The sequence below is a fragment of the Myotis lucifugus genome, unplaced genomic scaffold (assembly GCF_000147115.1).
Source record: "Myotis lucifugus unplaced genomic scaffold, Myoluc2.0 scaffold_1, whole genome shotgun sequence".
NCBI lineage: Eukaryota > Metazoa > Chordata > Mammalia > Chiroptera > Vespertilionidae > Myotis > Myotis lucifugus.
Window position 1 is genome coordinate 35,966,646 of NW_005871049.1, and position 18,402 is coordinate 35,985,047.

The 18,402-nt window shown below is 47.4% G+C and overlaps 1 protein-coding gene across 2 annotated transcripts in view; it reads right to left on the reverse strand.

The window, feature by feature from the left end:
- Positions 1 to 51: 51 nt before the first annotated feature.
- Positions 52 to 18,402, reverse strand: part of GATA4 (GATA binding protein 4) — a 49,726-nt gene continuing 31,375 nt past the window's right edge. The window contains exons 2-6 of one of the 2 annotated variants that reach the window (XM_014457935.2): positions 9,670 to 9,836; positions 8,082 to 8,207; positions 3,302 to 3,389; positions 1,518 to 1,666; positions 52 to 519 (exon numbers count right to left, since the gene is read on the reverse strand). In XM_014457935.2, coding sequence (XP_014313421.1) covers positions 337 to 519; positions 1,518 to 1,666; positions 3,302 to 3,389; positions 8,082 to 8,207; positions 9,670 to 9,834 — 711 coding nt within the window. In that variant the 5' untranslated portion in view covers positions 9,835 to 9,836 and the 3' untranslated portion in view covers positions 52 to 336. Of the gene's footprint in view, positions 520 to 1,517; positions 1,667 to 3,301; positions 3,390 to 8,081; positions 8,208 to 9,669; positions 9,840 to 18,402 lie in introns of both variants that reach the window. The other variant, XM_006109712.3, reaches the window with a different exon arrangement.

Consider the following 18,402-nt stretch of genomic DNA (forward strand, 5'->3'; position numbering starts at 1 on the left):
GGGTAGAGAAGGACAGCTCATCTCTTGTCAGGGTGGAGTGGGGCAGAAAACGAGAAAGAAGTCTCCAGCTCCACGGAAGGGACTTGAGTGTGCTCCTCGCGAAGGGTGGGTGCGTCCAGATCAGAGTCTGGGCCCATCCCAGCCCCTCATCTTGAAGAGGCATCTGATGAAATCCTACACCCACTCCCCTCACCAAATCATCGACTTCAAGTTTCTTCCCAGTTGTTCCGGAGTCATTCCCAGACAGAGCAGGCTGGCCGCTGGGAGCCGCCCTCGCCTCCGCGGCTCTCTAAGTCCCAAGTCTGTGCAGGAATCTGAGGAGGGAGGGAGGTGACATTATGCAGTGATTATGTCCCCGTGACTGTCGGCCAAGGCCAGGCTGTTCCAAGGGTCCTGCTTGGAGCTGGCCTGCGGTGACTGGCTGACAGAAGCTGCGTAGCCTTGTGGGGAGAGCTTCAGGGACGAGAGGACCGGGTGGATGGAGGGCCCGTGGCCAGACATGGCGCTGACCGAGAACGTCTGCAAAGCAAAGAGGGCGAGATGAGGTCGGTGGGGTCACTCCTGAGGGCTCAGGTGGGGGAGCCCCGTTAGGTGGTGTCCCCAGGCTGGCTCCCACACCTAGGAGAGGGACCAGAGGAACGGCCAACGGACAAGGGCAGGACCCGGGACCCAGCATTTCCATTTCCTCCACCCTGTGCTGTGGGTGCAGAGGGTCTGTGTGATTCATCAGCTGCCACTGAGCACCACGACCAGTAGGTTGCGACTACTCTGGTTTCTCTGATAGTTACCTGAGACCTTTGCTACAATCCCATCACCATCAGCGCCCCACTTTCAAGCAGTAGCCGTCTTCCCATCTGGAAGGGGCTCCTGGCTCTGCTGGTTCTACAGAGCCAGCTGCTCTTCACCCCGACAGCAAAGAGCTGGTTAGACATGGCCTCCCGCAAGTATGGGCAGGGAAAGGTCAGAGTTAATGGGAGACTGTGACCAGGAACATCCCGATCCCAAATGAGGGGAGCCACAGAGGGAAGGGGGTTCAGGAGCAGGGATGCCATCATTTGCAAAAGAAGAGAATGAGGGGACTGCTGGTCCATCCTCTGGGCACACGAGAAAGATGGCCTTGCACCTGGCCCTCGTGAAAATGACATCCTGCTTGTGACCTCCTCACCACCCCCAACCCACCCACCCACCGGGCCCTCTCCAGTTCCACACCTCTGCCCATGCCAGGAGGGCCCCCCTCCTTCCCTTCCTCCTCCTAACATCTACGCATCCTTCAAGGCCAAGGTCAAACCACCCCTCCCTTAGGAGACAGAGGAGCTGCCCAACATTTGTCTCTCACAGGTGTGTCCAGATCACTGTGGCTTGATCAGATGTGCCAGCAGCCCCCAGCCTCGAGTGGGGCCCTGAGGGCAACGGGCAGCGGACAAGTCCCTCAGTCATGTGCTCCAGACCCCAGTGCCGGCCTGGCCACCTGGTACTACTTCCTCAGGGGCAGTCCTGTTCCCCGCTCAGGGGCGCACCTGGGACATGGAGCTGCTGTGGCCGTAGTGGGACCCCAGCCCAGGCTCTGTCTTGATGGGGCGCATCTCTTCGCTGCTGCTGGTGGTCACGGTGCTGGAGTTGCTGGAAACGCTGCTGGTGGGAGGGAGGCTCTCGCTGCCCGAGGGACCTGGAACAAGGCAGAGTCAGGACACCCGAGCAGAGCAGAGGCAAGGACAAAGGGGTGGCTGTCCTTTGAGACAGCCAGGGTAGGTCCATGCTAATGGCTTCTTTATATTTGCTGGGGCGAAAATCCGGGGTCCTTCATGGGTGGAGGGCATCGGTTCCCCAAATGAGATTTTCAAGAGAACTTTTTTTTGAAATGACAGGGGCACCATCCCTTATCCCAAACCCCTTGAGGCCACAGGTGTTTCAGGACTCAAAACTTTTATTTTTAATTTTTAAAAGGGCATATACTGTACATTAGAGGACAACTCCAGTGAGGTCTGGGACAATACCCACATTGAAATACGTGAATAGTTCTACAGCAAAACATGGGAATATTCACAAGTGTGGCAAATAAAAGATGATACATAGCCTGTGTCTGTTCAGATTGGGTTTTGCTGCCAAATCTAGCCCCCTGGACTTTGAATTTCAGATAGAGGATTGTCCATCTGAACCAAAAACCTCTCTGGGGTGGGGTGGGGTTACTTATGAACAGTGCGGACCACAGGGGAGAGACACTGAAAGGTCTAATGCAGTGGTTCTCAACCATCCTAATGCTGCAACCCTTTAATACAGTTCCTCATGTTGTGGTGACCCCCAATTTCATTGTTACAAATTGAACATAATTAAAGCATAGTGATTAATCACAAAAACAATATGTAATTATATATGTGTTTTCTGATGGTCTTAGGAGACCCCTGTGAAAGGGTCATTCGACCCCCAAAGGGGTCGCGACCCACAGGTTGAGAACTGCTGGTCTAATGAGATACGGCTGCCGGAGCGGTAAGCACTGCTGAATCCGGGAAAGGACAACTGTGGTCGTGTTCTTGGGAGTGGAAAGGGGAAATTATCTGGCTCTGCAGGGCCAACTTCCCATCAGATCCGCTGGTTTATTTTGCTGTGACTATGGCATTTCCCAGTGAGATCTTTCCTTTGGTAGCAGCACTGAGGAGGAAGGGCTCTGGGAGGGAACAGAAGTAGTCCTCAGCCTTCATCTAGGAAATTGAGAAGGCAGGGTGGTACCTTAAACAGCATTTGGACCCTGACGTGTAAAAACATGGGTCTAACTACCCATCCACAGCTGTGTGATTCTGGTTAAGCCACTGCCCTCTCTGAGCCTCAGCTTCTTGTTTGTAAAATGAACATAATAAGTGGGGTCTCATGGGGGGTCTTTAAAGCTCAACAAGAGAATATTTGTGAAGAAACTTTCTAAAGTACAAAGTACTACGTGATGTTGATTATACACTGGCTTACAAACCAGTCTGTTGTGACCATGACTAGATCCCAAAGATGGGGGGACTGGGGACAGTTCCCTTTTCCTTCAGGCCCTCGACCAGTCCAGCTGGCCCACTGCGGCCTTTGCGACTGGCAATGATCAGGCCACAACTTGGCCAGAACCTGCTTCCAAAGCTCCAATATGTCCCGTGGTGATGTCCCTCTTCTGCGGGGTTCCTCACTGTGTCCTGAAAAGCTAGGGATGGATGATGCCAACGTTACACCTTGACTCCCTGGGCCGGCTTCCCCTTACCAAGAACACGTTCCCACACACTCCACGGACGTCAGACTTGTTCATGTAATTACATGCAGCTCTTTCCCTCACCTGCTGGTGTCTTAGCTTTATTAAGGTTCTTGGGCTTCCGTTTTCTGGTTTGAATCCCCTCTTTCCGCATCGCAAGAGGCCTGGGAACCTGAGATGACAAGTCGATAGATATGGTTTTCCATTTGTGCATGATCAGCTACAATATTTCAATATACACACTATGGGAAGACAACATCTAAGCAATTCCTCTGTAAACCGTGGCCCTGAGACTAAGGAAATCAGCCCCTGGAACTTCTGCCAAGAAAGAAATCAATTCTGTTCTTTTTAAAAATGTATTGAGCACCTTTATGACATCCTGGGTATTAACTAGTCCCTGAAGAAACAGACACTGAAGGGCACAGATCCTTCCCTCCAGAGGTTCACGTTTAGTGGGAAGGACAGACAATAGAAAATAACCAGACTCATCGGTGTTGGGGGAGAACTCTGTCCTGGGTTGGGGTGGAGAGGGAATGGCGCATGAGCTCATCAAGGAAGGCTTCCCGGAAGAGGGGACGTCTGAGTTGTAGGAGGCTGTGGAGCAGACGGGGGCAGGTATTTCGGGCAGCAGGCACAGTGTGTGCCAACGCCTTTCATTCATCAGCCACATCAGGACTCCGTGAGAGTGAAAAGGCGGTGCTCTTCTCAGTGACGATGCCAAGAAAACGGGCATAAACTGGGACAGTCCCCGGGAGTGAGGATGTAAAGACACGCTGCCTACAGCAGCACTTCACTGCATTGAATCTGACTGTAGCCAACAGCGGTGTTTCCATGGGAGCAGCAAGAGATTATGCTGGAGAGATGGACCTGTGGCCAGGTGCTGAGATAAACTGTCCGTGGACAATACGTTTATCGCATCTGACTCCTCATAAACGTGCAGTGACTGTCAGCTGTCACTCACAGAGGCCCAAACCAGTGCCCGGGGAGCAAGCCTGCATCTTTCTAATGTTTTCCAATGCTGTGCCTTCCCCACATCTGGTTTCTTTTAGGCCCGGCCCACAACAGCACAGTCCCTGGTCTACGCTGGTCTCCCATATGGGATTAATAAAGGCCACACCTGCAAACACTGAAAGAAAAGCAATCGCCACTTCAGAGATGTCAGCACCGAGCGGTTAAGAGAAGTGCACCAGCGTCCATGAACTTGAACTTGCCTTCTAGTCAACTGAGGGTCAGATGAGATAGCACTCCCAACTTTGGGGGAAAGTGTACTCAGGCCCTGGTAAAGCCCATCCCAACTTCAGAGGAATCTTGCCCTCTTCTTTATCCCCACCCACCCTCAGTACTTACTTTTTAAAATTGTGGTAAAATACACATAACAGCCCTGACCAGTTTTCTCAGTGGTGAGAGAGCATCAGTCCGAAAACTGAAGGGTCACAGGTTCCATTCCTGGTCAAGGGCATGTGCCTCAGTCATGGGTTTGACCCTGGCCCCCTGGTTGGGGCGCGTGCAGAAGGCAACCAGTCAATGTGTCTCTTTCACAACGATGTCTCTCTCTCTCTCTCTCTCTCTCTCTCTCTCTCTCTCTCTCTCTCTCTCTTTCTCCCTTCTACTCTCTCTAGAAATCAATGGAAAAAATATCCTCAAGTGAGGATTAAAAAAACAACAAATACACATAACATAAAATTTACCATCTTAACCATTTTTTAAACATATTTTTGTATTGATTTCAGAGAGGAAGGGAGAGGGAGAGAGAGATAAAAACATCAATGATGAAAGAGAATCATTGATTGGCTGCCTCCTGCAGGCCCCACACTGGGGATCCAGCCCACAACCTGGGCATGTGCTCTAACCGGGAATTGAACCGTGAACTCCTAGTTCATAGATTGATGCTCAACCACTGAGCCATGCTGGTTGGACACCATCTTAACCATTTTTAAGTATACAATTCAGTGGTGTTAATAAGCACAGTTACAATGTTGTGCAGCCATCACCACCATCATCTCCAGAACTCTTTTCATCTTGCAAAACTGAAACTCTGTCCCCATTAAATAACTCCCCAATTCCCCTCTGCCCCTGCCCCTGGCAACCACTATTCTACTTTCTGCCTCTGAATTTGACCACTCTTGGTACCTCATGTAAGTAGAATTGTATAGTGTTTGACCTTCTGTGACTGACTTATTTCACTCAGCATAATGACTTCAAGGTTCATCCATGTTGTAGCATGTGTCAGAATTTTCTTTTAAAGGCTGAATAATATTCTATTGTATGTATATACCACATTTTGTTTATCCATCTGCCCATCAATGGACATATGGGTTGCTTCCACCTTTGGGCTATTGTGAATAATGCTACCATGATCATGAGTGTACAAATATCTGTTCAAGACCCAGTTTTCAATTCTTTTTGGAAATGAAAAGTCCCAGAGATGGGACTGCTGGGTCATATGGTAATTCTACTTTTAATTTTTTAATACTGCATAATATTCCTCTATAACTCTCCTCCACTCTCCATTGGAGAACAACTGTTTCTTTAACCATTTTCCTCCTGGAGCTTTTTCTCCATTTTTACTATTACAATTATTCAACAAACATCCTTATATACATTCATTGAAGAATACACAAGTGTATTATCTTATGAATGTTCTTAACGATATTTTAGCCACTTTTTGCTCATTAAGATGAAAACATGCATGAGATTAAGTTCATAACTCCCCTCCCAGCCCACTACCATCAATCCTGTCCCCATGAGGCAATTGGAGAAATAGACTGTTCCTTACTGTGTTCCAATACAAACACTGCAGCAATAAACACTTCAAACATCATGTATTGATTCTTTTATTGTTTTATAGGCTAGTTTCTCAAACTTGTATGCACTTATGCATATCTATACATCTATGTATGTATGTACTCATCCATCCTTCCATCTGTGTGTATGTCTAATGTACCCTCACCTCCATAGTATAGGGTCATACTATGTATATATTTCTTTGCAATATGTTTTTTCATTACTCCAGGTCAAGACACATTCCTTTTTAAATTTCTGTGCAACAGTATACGTTATAGGATGTGCCATAATTTACTCAACCGTTTCTTTATGAGGCTAGATTGTTTCTATTTTTTGCCAATACAAACACTGCAGCAATAAATACTTCAAACATCATGTATTGATTCTTTTATTGTTTTATAGGCAAGTTTCTCAAAAATAGAGCTGCTACATCAAAAGGTATGTGTGTTTTTAACCTTAGTAAGTACTGCCAGGTTAATTTCCTGAAAGAATATTTGTCATAATTTACATACAAATCAGCAATATACAGTACGAGAGTATTTGTTTTCCCAAATCCACAGCACAGCTATATTATCACGCATTTTAATTTTTGCCAAACACACGGGCAACACAGGGAACCTCAAGGTTGTGTTAATTGACATTTCCCTGATTTTTAGTGAGGCCCAGCCTCTCTGCATGTGTTCGGTGGCTAACCTGAGCGGCTTCTGTGAATTATATGTTTATTTCTTTTGCCCATTTGGGGAAATGGGGGAAGATGGATTGTTATTTTCTTATTATTCTGTAAGATATCTTTTTTTGTTTGTTTTGCTTGTGTTGTTTTAGTTTAACTTATATTTGAACAACTAAGAGATGCACCAACTAAAAGTTACAAAGAGGGTACACAGTGAAAAAACAGGTCACTCCAGCTCTCCTGTTACTTCTCCTAGAGCAACCCATGCTACATGCTACCAGTTTCTTATGTATTCTTCCGGGTGTTCTCGGTGTAAATAAACAGCGACATATAAATTACGTTCTTTCTCTTTCTTCATAAAAATGGTGCCATACTGTGTACAATATTCTACACTGACTTTTTAATGGAGATTGTTGCAAATCAGAACATGAAGAGCTTTGTAAAACTCCCTGTATTCTGGAAATATGAACCCTTTTGCTGATACGTGTATTGGTTTTTACTTTCCTGAGGTATCTTTTTTCTGTACACTAATATTAAATGTTCTAGAATCAAATATACCTGACTTTTATCTTACGGCTTAAGAGTTCTGAAAACTTGTCTAACAAGTTCTCCTCTCACCCACAAGGTTATACACATATTATCTCCTTCATTTTTTCTAGTATTTTTATTGTCGCTATTTAACGATATTTTACATTTCATATCTTTAATTCACCCAAGCTTATTTTTGGTTTTGGTAGGAGGTAGAGGTCAAGCTTTGCTTGTGTTTTCCAGATTTTATCAGTACGATTATTCTTAAGCTATCCTTTATCCATTGAATTGTTACCTTCGTTTTTTCATACTAACCATATATAGAGACCACTCTGAGTCTCCTCATCTGTAAATGGGAATTAGACTTATATAATGTTAAAGATGAAGTGAGTGTCAGTGTTTCTGCTATGGTATGAAATTCTGTGTCTCCCCAAAATTCATGTTAGAAACCCATCCCCGAAGACGATGGTGTCAGGAGCTGGGGCCTTTGGGAGTTGATTAGGTCATGCGGGTGGAGCCCTCATGAATGGGATTAATAGCCTCATAAAAGAGACTCCAGAGAGCTCCCCTCATGCCCTGCATGTGCGGAAAAGTCTGTGACCTCCACTATGCTGGTACCCTTGATCTCCAACTCTTAGCCTCCACACTGAGATAAATAAATTTCTATTTAGAAGTCACCCGGTCTATGGTATTCTGTTGGAACAGCCTGAATGGACTAATGTAGTCTGTATGGTTCCTTCCATATCTAAATACCTCTGTTAAGAAGGAAAAAATAAACTATAGTGTGAAGGGAGAAAGACGAGTGAGGACTGAGTGATGGGTATGAGAGAGCAAGGATGCTGGTCTAGGTGGTGGTCCTGCAAGGGGGGTGGGACTACTTACGCCGTGGAGCTTCATGTACAGGCCGCAGGCGTTGCACACGGGCTCGCCCTCCGCGTTGCGGCGCCACAGCGTGGTGGTGGTGGTCTGGCAGTTGGCACAGGAGAGGCCCACTCGGCGGGAAGCGGACTGCAACACAGGAGACAAACCCTTCAAGTCCAAGTAAAAGGCAGGCGCTGCTGCTTCTGCCTCACAGGGAGGGAGTGCTGCAGGGCTGAGCCTCCCCTGTGTGGGTGGCGGGAGCAGGTGATCATAATCCTGTGTGAGCATCTCAGGCCAGCCAGAGCGCCAGGGCCCCCCTTCACCCGGCCGCTCCTGGGGCGGGTGGGGTGGGGAAATTTATGCCCTGGGAGAAGAGTGAATGCTAGTCCGGACTGTGGCTTAGTGACGTTATTAGTCATTCACTGTTAGATGGAAAGTCCAATGAGCACTGGGCACTGGAGGCAGAAAAGCAGAATTAATATGGTTTTCAAGTGGTGGGTGAGGATTTATCGTATCCAAGTGTCATCAGAGACTGGATGGGCCGTGGGACCTCAAGAAAGGGAAACATCAGGGTTGATCTCCTCTGTTCTTCCCTCCCTAATATACATGAAAGCCAGTATGTATTGGTCAAAATCAAATTATAGTAAGAAAAGCCCACAGAACAAAGAACCAAAAGCTCAATTCCAAACTTTTCCGCAGCCACAGGTCAGGTACACACTGTTTAACCTCCCTGGGATTTGGGTTGATCAGTTGAAAAACGGGTAAGTAACAAAGGAATAAAGGAAGAGTTGACCTTCCTCATGGAGCTGATAGGAGCACAGGAGACGTACAAGAGAACGCTGGACTGGGAACCAGGAAGTCTGGACTCACTCATATGTGACCCCAGGCAAGCCACTAGCTTTTGTGAGCCTCACTTTTCACTTCTGCATAATTAAGGGCTTGAATTAGATGTTCTTATGAAGATTAATAAATAGAAACCTCATTTAAATTGAAGTTGGGAGGGGCTGTCAGGGGAGTCTCATGTGGTACACTCATAATTACTCCGAACAAGAGACATATTTTCCATCTCCAACAGGAAGAAGTTTTTCTACTCTACTACTCCAGCAGGTAGAAGGAGGGTCTTCTCCTCCCGCCCCCAAGACTTACAGCTCAGCCAATGAAAAGCCACAATACTTCTAACTCCCAGGTTCCTCCAATGGACTCTTTGTTTACAACAGCTCCTCCTTCCTCTAAGAAAGAATGTTCCCCTCCTTTGTCATCTGGACGTGGCATGGTTCACCAGTGGACCACATGCCCCGCATTACAAATCTTCGTTGTTGCAGAGTAAACCCATTTTGCCAGAGAAATATCTGGCTCTTTGCTCAAGGTCAAGTCTGGAAAACCTTGTAGCTCAAGCTAACTTAACTCTAAAGGTGTGAGAAATTACTATGTAGCCTCCACCCACCGACCCAACCCCTCAAACCATACCTTCTTCTAAAGATGACTTGAAATCCAAAATTCAAAACCAGGAGATGTCCCACCAAGGTAGGAGCCAGGGGCTGAGAAGAGCGAAATGTGCCCCACCCCCACCCCGGGCTGTTGGACTTCTGTGGTCTGGGTACTTGCTTACCAGCCGGCGCTGGGGCTTGATGAGGGGCCGGTTGATGCCGTTCATCTTGTGGTAAAGGCCACAGGCGTTGCACAGGTAGTGCCCTGTCCCATCCCGCCTCCAGAGTGGGGTAGACATGGCCCCACAGTTGACACACTCTCTGCCTTCCGAGAAGTCATCAAACATATCTACTGGGTGGGAAAGAACACAGAGGATTAATTATTTGTTTATTCATATTAACCTCACGTCAGAAAATCTAGAGACCAAAGAAATAATGCCCTTTCCTTGCAAGGAGTGCAGGATGGATAGCTTTGGGGCCTCACTTTGACCTTAACCCCTGGGGATCTGTCTGCTCCAAGGGCTGTCATGGGAAGTGGACATGTTTACTCTCGGACATCCCAGACACAGCAGGGCTCTCCCCAGTCAGGAGACAGGAAGAAAGTCTGGCAGCAACCGCCAGCAGCCTGATTTTAGTCCCTCATCTCTCCTTCTGAGCCTGTAACCCTGAGGTTTTTATCTAACACTCAGATCCACTCTGACCTTCTGTCTCTCTCTTTTTTTCCTTTTAAAATTAAGATTCCTTTGAATAAAAATTATAAATATTTACTTCAGGAAAATAAGAAAACACTGAAATGTGTAAAGAAATATAAATTACATATAATCCTATAACTCGAAGATCACCAGTGTCATTAGCATTTTTTTCTGTTATATCCTTTGGAATACTTTATATATATTGACATACATTTTTGCCTGGTTGAGGTCAAGTTATATAATTTTGAGCTTGTTTTTTCGCTTAATGTCAAAGCCTTTCCCACATTAGAAAATCTTCATAAGCTCATTTTGAGTGCAGTATAAGATCCCATCATATAAATGTGCCATCCTTTGATTACCATCATTGACCTTTACTTAATCATTACCCAGTTTTTCACTTTTATTTTGTAAACATGGCTCATTTTGTACACAAATGTTAGCATTTCTGGTTATTTCTTAGGATACTCCCCTAGAAGTAGAATTAATGAACCAAAAGGGACTACATTTTCTGAAAGTTCTTGAAATTTTAAACTGCCCTGCACGCCCCCCCAAAAGGCTGTAATTCATTTCCTCATTTCAATATGCCTGTATGATATTCTGATTCACAATTTGACATATTTTCTTGCTTATTGATACATAAAATAAAAGTACATGTGACAGCAATGGTGACAGAGTTGAACACACGTCTATGGGAAAGTTGCCGTCATTTGTCACTCCCCTGCCCTCCCCCAGCCCCATTACCTTTATCTTCCACGCCTATAGAATTTTACAATTGGTAAATGCCACTCATGTCCAGTTCAGTTGCCCTGGTGAAATCGGCTGGGCCACTTTTGTTATCCCCTATGATCTATATAAAGCCTGGCTTGGAATTTGCAGAAGTCTCTCTGACTCCGCGAACATGGCTTCTTATTTTGAAAGATGTTTATATCTTTTCCGAATGTTCTCTGTCCCTAAATATAGCTACTCTGGTGTCCAGATTGTCTTTGTCCTACTACCAGAGGCAAGAGTGGATTCTTCTTGCCGCGGCCGGTTTGGCTCAGTGGATGGAGCGTCGGCTTGCGGACTGGGGGGTCCCGGGTTCGATTCCGGTCAGGGGCATGTGCCTGGGTTGCGGGCACATCCCCGGTGGGGGATGTGCAGGAGGCAGCTGATCGATGTTTCTCTCTCATCGATGTTTCTAGCTCTCTATCTCTCTCCCTTCCTCTCTGTAAAAAATCAATAAAAAATGTGTAAAAGAAAAAAAAAAAAGAGTGGATTCTTCTCTAGTAAGGGGGGGGCGATAGTTGAAGGGGGAGTTTCTTTTAATATATTTTTATTGATTTCAGAGAGGAAGGGAGAGGGAGAGAGAGATAGAAACATCAATGATGAGAGAGAATCATCGATCAGCTGCCTCCTGCACGCCCCCCACTGGGGATCGAGCCTGCAACCCGAGCACGTGCCCCTGAGTGGAATCGAATCTGGGACCCTCCAGTCCACAGGCCAACGCTCTAACCACTGAGCCAAACCAGCTAGGGCTGGAGGGGAGGGTTTTTAAGAGCTCTCTCTCCATCAGGACCCAGCCCTGGGGTGTCAGGCTGCACGTTCTGCTACTTCTGTGACCCCACGATACCTGCTCTAAGGAAACCGTGGGCTGAAGAAGAGGACGGCCCTCCCCCTCAACTCTGGGTACACAAACAGTCATTCGCACCTGCAAACAAGTAGCTGTATGTCTACACCGAGTCAACAGTGTGCAGGTGTGAGGGGCTGTTTGCTCAGGCCAGGGAGCTGAGCACACACTGGTCACAAGAGAGGCTATTTTTGTCCCTGGGTCACACTGGGAACCCTGCAGCAAGGTCACCTGCCTGCACAGCCGCACATGGAAAGGAGACTCCGCTCCACAGCTTGCTTCCCCAAGCCTGGGGGAGGCGTGGAGCGAGGAGCAACCTGCCACCACCCTCACTACCGTCAAGGCCACCTCCACCTTCACTTCCAGGCAGGCTTGTACCTGCCCTTGCCTGGGGTTGGTAGCCCTGCTCCCTCAGCCCAAGCCTTCCCTGAGGGAACTGGAAAGGCCGGGAGAGTTCACAGAAGGGCCTTAGACTACTACCCAGGGGCCCTTGCAATGTCATCATTTTGTTGAGTGTTTGTAATAAACACTAGATGGCACTACAGCCTCAAAATTGAAACAAGACACTGGCTTCTGGTATAAAATCAGGCTTGGGAAGGAAGGACCAGTCTCACCAGTCCTAACCTAAGACAACCCTCTTACTCTTTTTTTAAAATTATCATTATTATGAAAAAATGTCAACATATTCAAAAGTGAACAGAATTTAAAAATAAACTCTTTTTTAAAAATTATGTTTTTAATAATTTCAAAGAGAGGAAGAGAGAGAGATGGAGAGATAGAAACATCAATTGGCTGTCTGGTGCACTCCCACCACCAGGGATGGAGCAAGAATTGAACCGGTGACCCCTTGGTTCATAAGTTGATACTCAATCACTGAGCCACACAGCAGCTGGGCAAAATAACTCTATTTAATAATTATTCAGCTCCCAACAACTTGTGCCCACTTTCGTCTCATATGCCTCCACCCACTTCCCCCGTCTGGCAGAACTGGAGAAAATCCCACACATTCTACCACTTCATTCACAAATACTTCAGTATGGAGTTCTCAAGGGTGGTGATCATCTTCTTTTTAAAGATAAGCAATCTGGCTTCTTTCCTATGTTCCAGAGACAAAAACTGCATAAACCGTTCCTCTTTCGTTCCCTTCACACTTACTGTTTTATAGTTGGGCAGACTCGTCTAAGAGGCCGCCCTAACAACACTCTGCTGGTTCCTGGCCTTTTACTGCTTTGAGAAGCCAACACAAAGGTTTGCCTTAGGAACTCCTTCAAGCTTGCCTTCCAGAATGGGTTACACAGCCAAGCAGCTATTTGACTGGCCAGGGAAAGGCATTGGAGGCTGGTAAGTACATACAACTATTTACCGAGCATCTGCTATTTAAGCACTTGTACAAATGTCATGGGGAGTCTTACTCTCAGAATGCTAATGACCTAACTTGGGAAATTGAGCCAGAACACCAATTTCGAGTAACAACGTTACTCAACTCATTTTCAGAACATACCTTAACCAAGCTGGGGCTTTGGGTGGCAGAAACTTCTTGTCTAGGGTGGAAAGTGCAGAAGTCTGACTCAGATCGAAAGGTCGGGGGTCACACCAGCAGCCAAAGGAAAGAACTGAATGGCAGGGCAAGGCCATCCTTCCTAAAGGCACTCCCCTCACCCCCCCCCCCCCGTCAGACACATGTCTTCCCCACAACCCCTACATCTTTAAATCTGCACAAGTGTCCATATTCTCTACCAGAAAATTGCCATCCAACCTACCCAATGAACAGTTATATCATTTTAAGTGATTATTATAAAGACCATGTGACAATAGAGGAAAATGCTTATCCGACATGTTAAATAAAAAATGCAGCACACAAAATGCCATTTAAGGAACTTTTGTTAGGCTACTTGGATTGTATGAACATATATATATATTGATTTCAGAGAGGAAAGGAGAGAGAGAGAGAGAGAGAGAGAGAGAGAGAGAAAGAGAGAGAGAAATGATGAGAATCATTGATCAGCTGCCTCCTGCATGCCCCCTACTGGGGATCGAGCCTGCAACCTGAGTATGTGCCCCTGACCGGAATCGAACCCAGGACCCTTCAGTCCATAGGCCAATGCTCTATCCACTTAGCCAAACCAGCTAGGGCTTAACTTATCTTTAAAACAACAACAAAAACACCATTCTGTAATGTCATAATTGCCTGTTTTTAAAATCAGATAAAAAAATAAAAATGAAACAAAAATAATTTTGACCAGATCGCCTCAAGCAACTCCCAGTCCACTATGGAGGAAGGAACTATTTTACTCTCTTACATTTGACACATGTCTCTCCTGCACCCCCACCCCTTGGACTGAAAAACAGAGAGAAAGAAGTGCAAACCCTGCTGCTTAGCACCCACTCTGGGCAAAACGGGAGGTGACAGGCTATGAGCCCCAAACCAGCACTAGTATCTGGAGGTGTGTACCTTGGTAACAACCACCTCTTATTCCCTCATTAGAAATGGGTAGGGCGGAACTTCCTGAGGGCAGTGGGCAGCAGCCTGAAGCCAATTTCTAAGCCTGATTTCTAAGGCAGAAGGGCACAGCTATGGCCTTGACTTAGGAAAGCCCCACCCACCGGGTGCTGGGCACCATGGGAATCGGCCCTGCCACTGAGAAGGCAGCGGGAAGCCAGCTCTGGGAAGTGGGTCAGCATCACCCCACATCCAGAGGAAAGACTTGTAATAATAATTGTGAAGTACTTTGCAAATAAAAGGAAAAACTCACAACAATGGCTGTAAAGTGCTTTGCAAACACCACATGAGATAACAATGATGGATTATTGTTAGGGTTGGAGGGGTTGAGAGGGAGTGGGAAGACCAGGGACAAACTTTGGTGTGCTGCGTTATGGGGGGGAGAGAGGGGACAAACAAAAGAGCTAGTAGATGTGGGGATCTGGCTCTTTCTCAGACCACTGGGGCCGTGCTCGGAACTGTAAATCTCTATCGCTCTCACGCTCGTCCAAGTTCGAGACTGCAGGCAGGGAATGAACTGGCAGCAAGATAGACAGAATATACGTAAGAGGTCTCACAGCTGCTGCTCATGGGAAATATTAATTCCTGATTATTTCAGCAAACAAAAGCACAACATGAATTGAGCCCTAACCCCAAGAATGGGACTCTAACGCCTCACTTCCATCCATGCCCCATTATAGCAGATTTTTTTCAAAGAGGGAAACAAACTCAGCCTGATTTCTTAGGCATCCAATTTAGAATGAATCTTCCCGGGAATTAAGGCAAAACACTCTCCCCCAAGTGCCTGAAAGAAAAATGTGGGCCTGGAGGTAGAGGGATCCCCCCCCGCCCGCAGCCCCATGACTTCCCTACAGAGAACTGACGCAATCAAGGCAAGGACTCCGACCTCTCCCCTGACCTGCCCCATCCATCTCGGGGAACCACCCACAGGCAGGGTAAGAGGGTAAGCCAGTAGGGCTGGAAGAAGGAAAGGTCAAGAAGAAGGGGGGGGGGCGAGTAGGAGGAAGAAGAGAGAGAAATCAGAGGCCGGGGCCAGGGTTGGCAACACCCACTGGGCACTGCCCAAAGGCTGGACTTGTCTCCCGACGGCCGGAGAGAAAGCTCAGGCTGAGACGCTGCCGCATGTGTGCCAACCCGCTGGGCCAGTGGCACAGAGCCTGGCTCTGCTCTGCGGCAGAGGTGCCCTCAAGCCCTCCCTCTTCTGAGGGGCTTCCTCTTGCTACCGGGAAAAGCTGGGTCTTGAGTCAGAACCCATGGTGGAGCAACCTTGCTCTGCTCACCCTCAGAGGCTGGGGGTATCTGGTCTTAGGCCATCTACTGTTTCTGGGTGTGGGACACTGAAGCCCAAACGTGTCTGCTCCGCTTGCCTCTGTGAAAGTACTGGACACAGATATATATTAGACAAACTTGGAGCAAAATCCCTGCCCAGCCCAGTTGGCATGGCTCAATGGTTGAGCGTTGACCTATGAACCAGGACAGTGATGGCGAACCTATGACACGCGTGTCAGAGGTGACACGCGAACTCATTTTTTTGGTTGATTTTTCTTTGTTAAATGGCATTTAAATATATAAAATAAATATCAAAAATATAAGTCTTTGTTTTACTATGGTTGCAAAAATCAAAAAATTTCTATATGTGACACGGCACCAGAGTTAAGTTAGGGTTTTTCAAAATGCTGACACACCGAGCTCAAAAGGTTCGTCATCACTGAACCAGGAGGTCATGGTTTGAGATATGTATATATTTTTTTAAATCCCTGCCGAGTTGTTTTGGTCTAGATGGGGATACACACCTCAAAACAAATAATTATATTCAATGTGACAAATTGCAATGATGCCTGGGCTGTATCACTAGCCCCCGCCCCAGCTGTCCTGGATCACTGTGCAACCTAGTTGGGGAGGCAAGATACCTAAACACAATGGAAAGTACCCATACCCAGGGCAGCTAGCTATTCAATGCTACAAAATAGAGGCCAGAGAGGATCCAAGGCCTGGGCAATGAGAGGGGAGGGGCCTGCCCAGAGACCTCCCCAGGAGCCAAAGGGGCTTCAGGAACAAAGTCTCTAGCCCCACCCATATGTCCCTTGCTGAACCCTAGTCCCGAGTCCCATCCAAAGTTCACCAGAGATTGTGCATGGATTTCCTGACAGGCCCAGATCTGTCCCCGGGGCTGGCGCCTGGGTCTGGGGCATGGGGAGCAAACAAATCCTGAGGTTTTTCTGGCAGCTCCGGAGCCTTTGGTCTTCTGGGCTTTGTCAGGCTTGGCCTGTGACAGGAGGCTGCCGAGGGGAGGGCAGACACAGCTCAAGCAGCGTCCAGGCTGGCGGGGATCAGAGCACCTATTTTGGAAGCTCCCACAGCCGCTGAACAGAAGCGGTTCTCGCCACAGGCTGGGCCAGGGTTGCCCTGTGGAGTTTCAGGCCTCTGCATCTCAGCGCCAAAGAACAAAATGCTGGCGGTTCATAGAGATTAGCCCGTAGGATTCGGACTGCGGTTTCATGAGATGCGGAACATTTTTACAACTTTACAAACAAGGACACTGAGAACAGTCCATATGAAATTTTTAGCACACTACATTTCTTTTTTAAAAATATATTTTTATTGATTTCAGAGAGGAAGGGAGAGGGAGAGAGCGATAGAAACATCAATGACAAGAGAGAGAATCACTGATAGGCTGCCTCCTGCATCCTCCACTGGGGACTGAGCCCACACCCTGGCCAAGTGCCGTGACTTCCTGGTTATAGGTCGGAGCTCAACCACTGATCCATGCAGGCCGGGTGTAGCACACTACATTTCTTAATAGCCACTGGAAAATATGACTCCTCCCCCCCCTAGCCCCCCCCCTCTCTCTCTCACACACACACACACACACACACACTAATGTTGATGTAAGAGCCTGGGTTTGGGCTTAAGGTAAGAATTAAAGAATGTGACATTCAGGTTTTAAAAAAAAATCACAAAGAAGCAAGGACATTCTGAAAGAAAGAGAAAAAGGCACCAAAAACAGGGAGGGAGGGAGAGAAAGAAAGGACTACTCAATGATTGAATTGTCATAATTTCTATATTCAAAACTTTCCCTTACGCCGGTATTTTGTCCTTCTTGGTGTTTTTGCGAGCACTGTTTTGCCCAGCTGTCTCCTTGTCCTCTGTGGGCTTTCTCCCCACCTCGCATCCACCACTGATCAGTGAAAGAGCTGCCTGGACCTCAGGAGGAGCTGGACAGGCTGCTGTGTCCAGAAGACACCTGTCCTACTGCCCCCACCCTCCCAAACCTGGCCTCACCAGCTTCCTCTTTTCTGCCACTCCTTGGTGCTGAGAAGGATGCCACATAACTCATCACCCAGAACGGGACACTTCTGAGGAAAAGGGGCTTATTACTAACTAGAGGCCTGGTGCATGAATTTGTGCATGGGTGGGGTCCGGCCGGCCCTGCCCCCGATATGAGGGTGGGGCAATCAGGGATGGGGCCGGCCGAGGGGAGGGACCGTGGGCAGTTGGCTGGCTGGCCAGCCCAACCCCTGGTCAAACTCCAAGTTGAGGGGACAGTTTGCATATTAGCTTTTTATTATATAGGATTATTCTGGGACAAGAGGCTTAAAATACGGATGTGCGGCCACTCTCAGCAGCACTCCGGGTGTGAGGCCTACATCCCTGACATGCTTACTCCCTCTATGTTTCCCTACACACTGCTTTCTCCCCAACATCAGCATCTGACTAAGAAGTGGGCTGAGTCACCACCTCCCAGACAAGGTGCATGCAGAATGCAAGGAAAGAGGTGCATGAAATGACTCTAAATGCCTGTGCTTAGTTGGCCATTGACATCTCACAACCTCCTGGTTCATCTCACAACCTCCTGGGATTCCTGACTGAGCATCAGCAATTGAAAATGTTTGCCACTTCCTGGACTCTGGGTACTAAGTTTAAACTGTGCCCTCTGTTCACTGGACCCTACCTCGTTCAGTGACTATGACCATCCGTTATCCCCTAATCACTGCTCCCCCAGTACTGGCTTATCTCAATTAAGGCTTTAAGGCTCTTGGAGGGCAGGAGGCAAAATTGGAAGTGATGCCCTGGCCGGTGTTGCACAATGGTTAGAGAGTAGGCCAGCACACCAAAG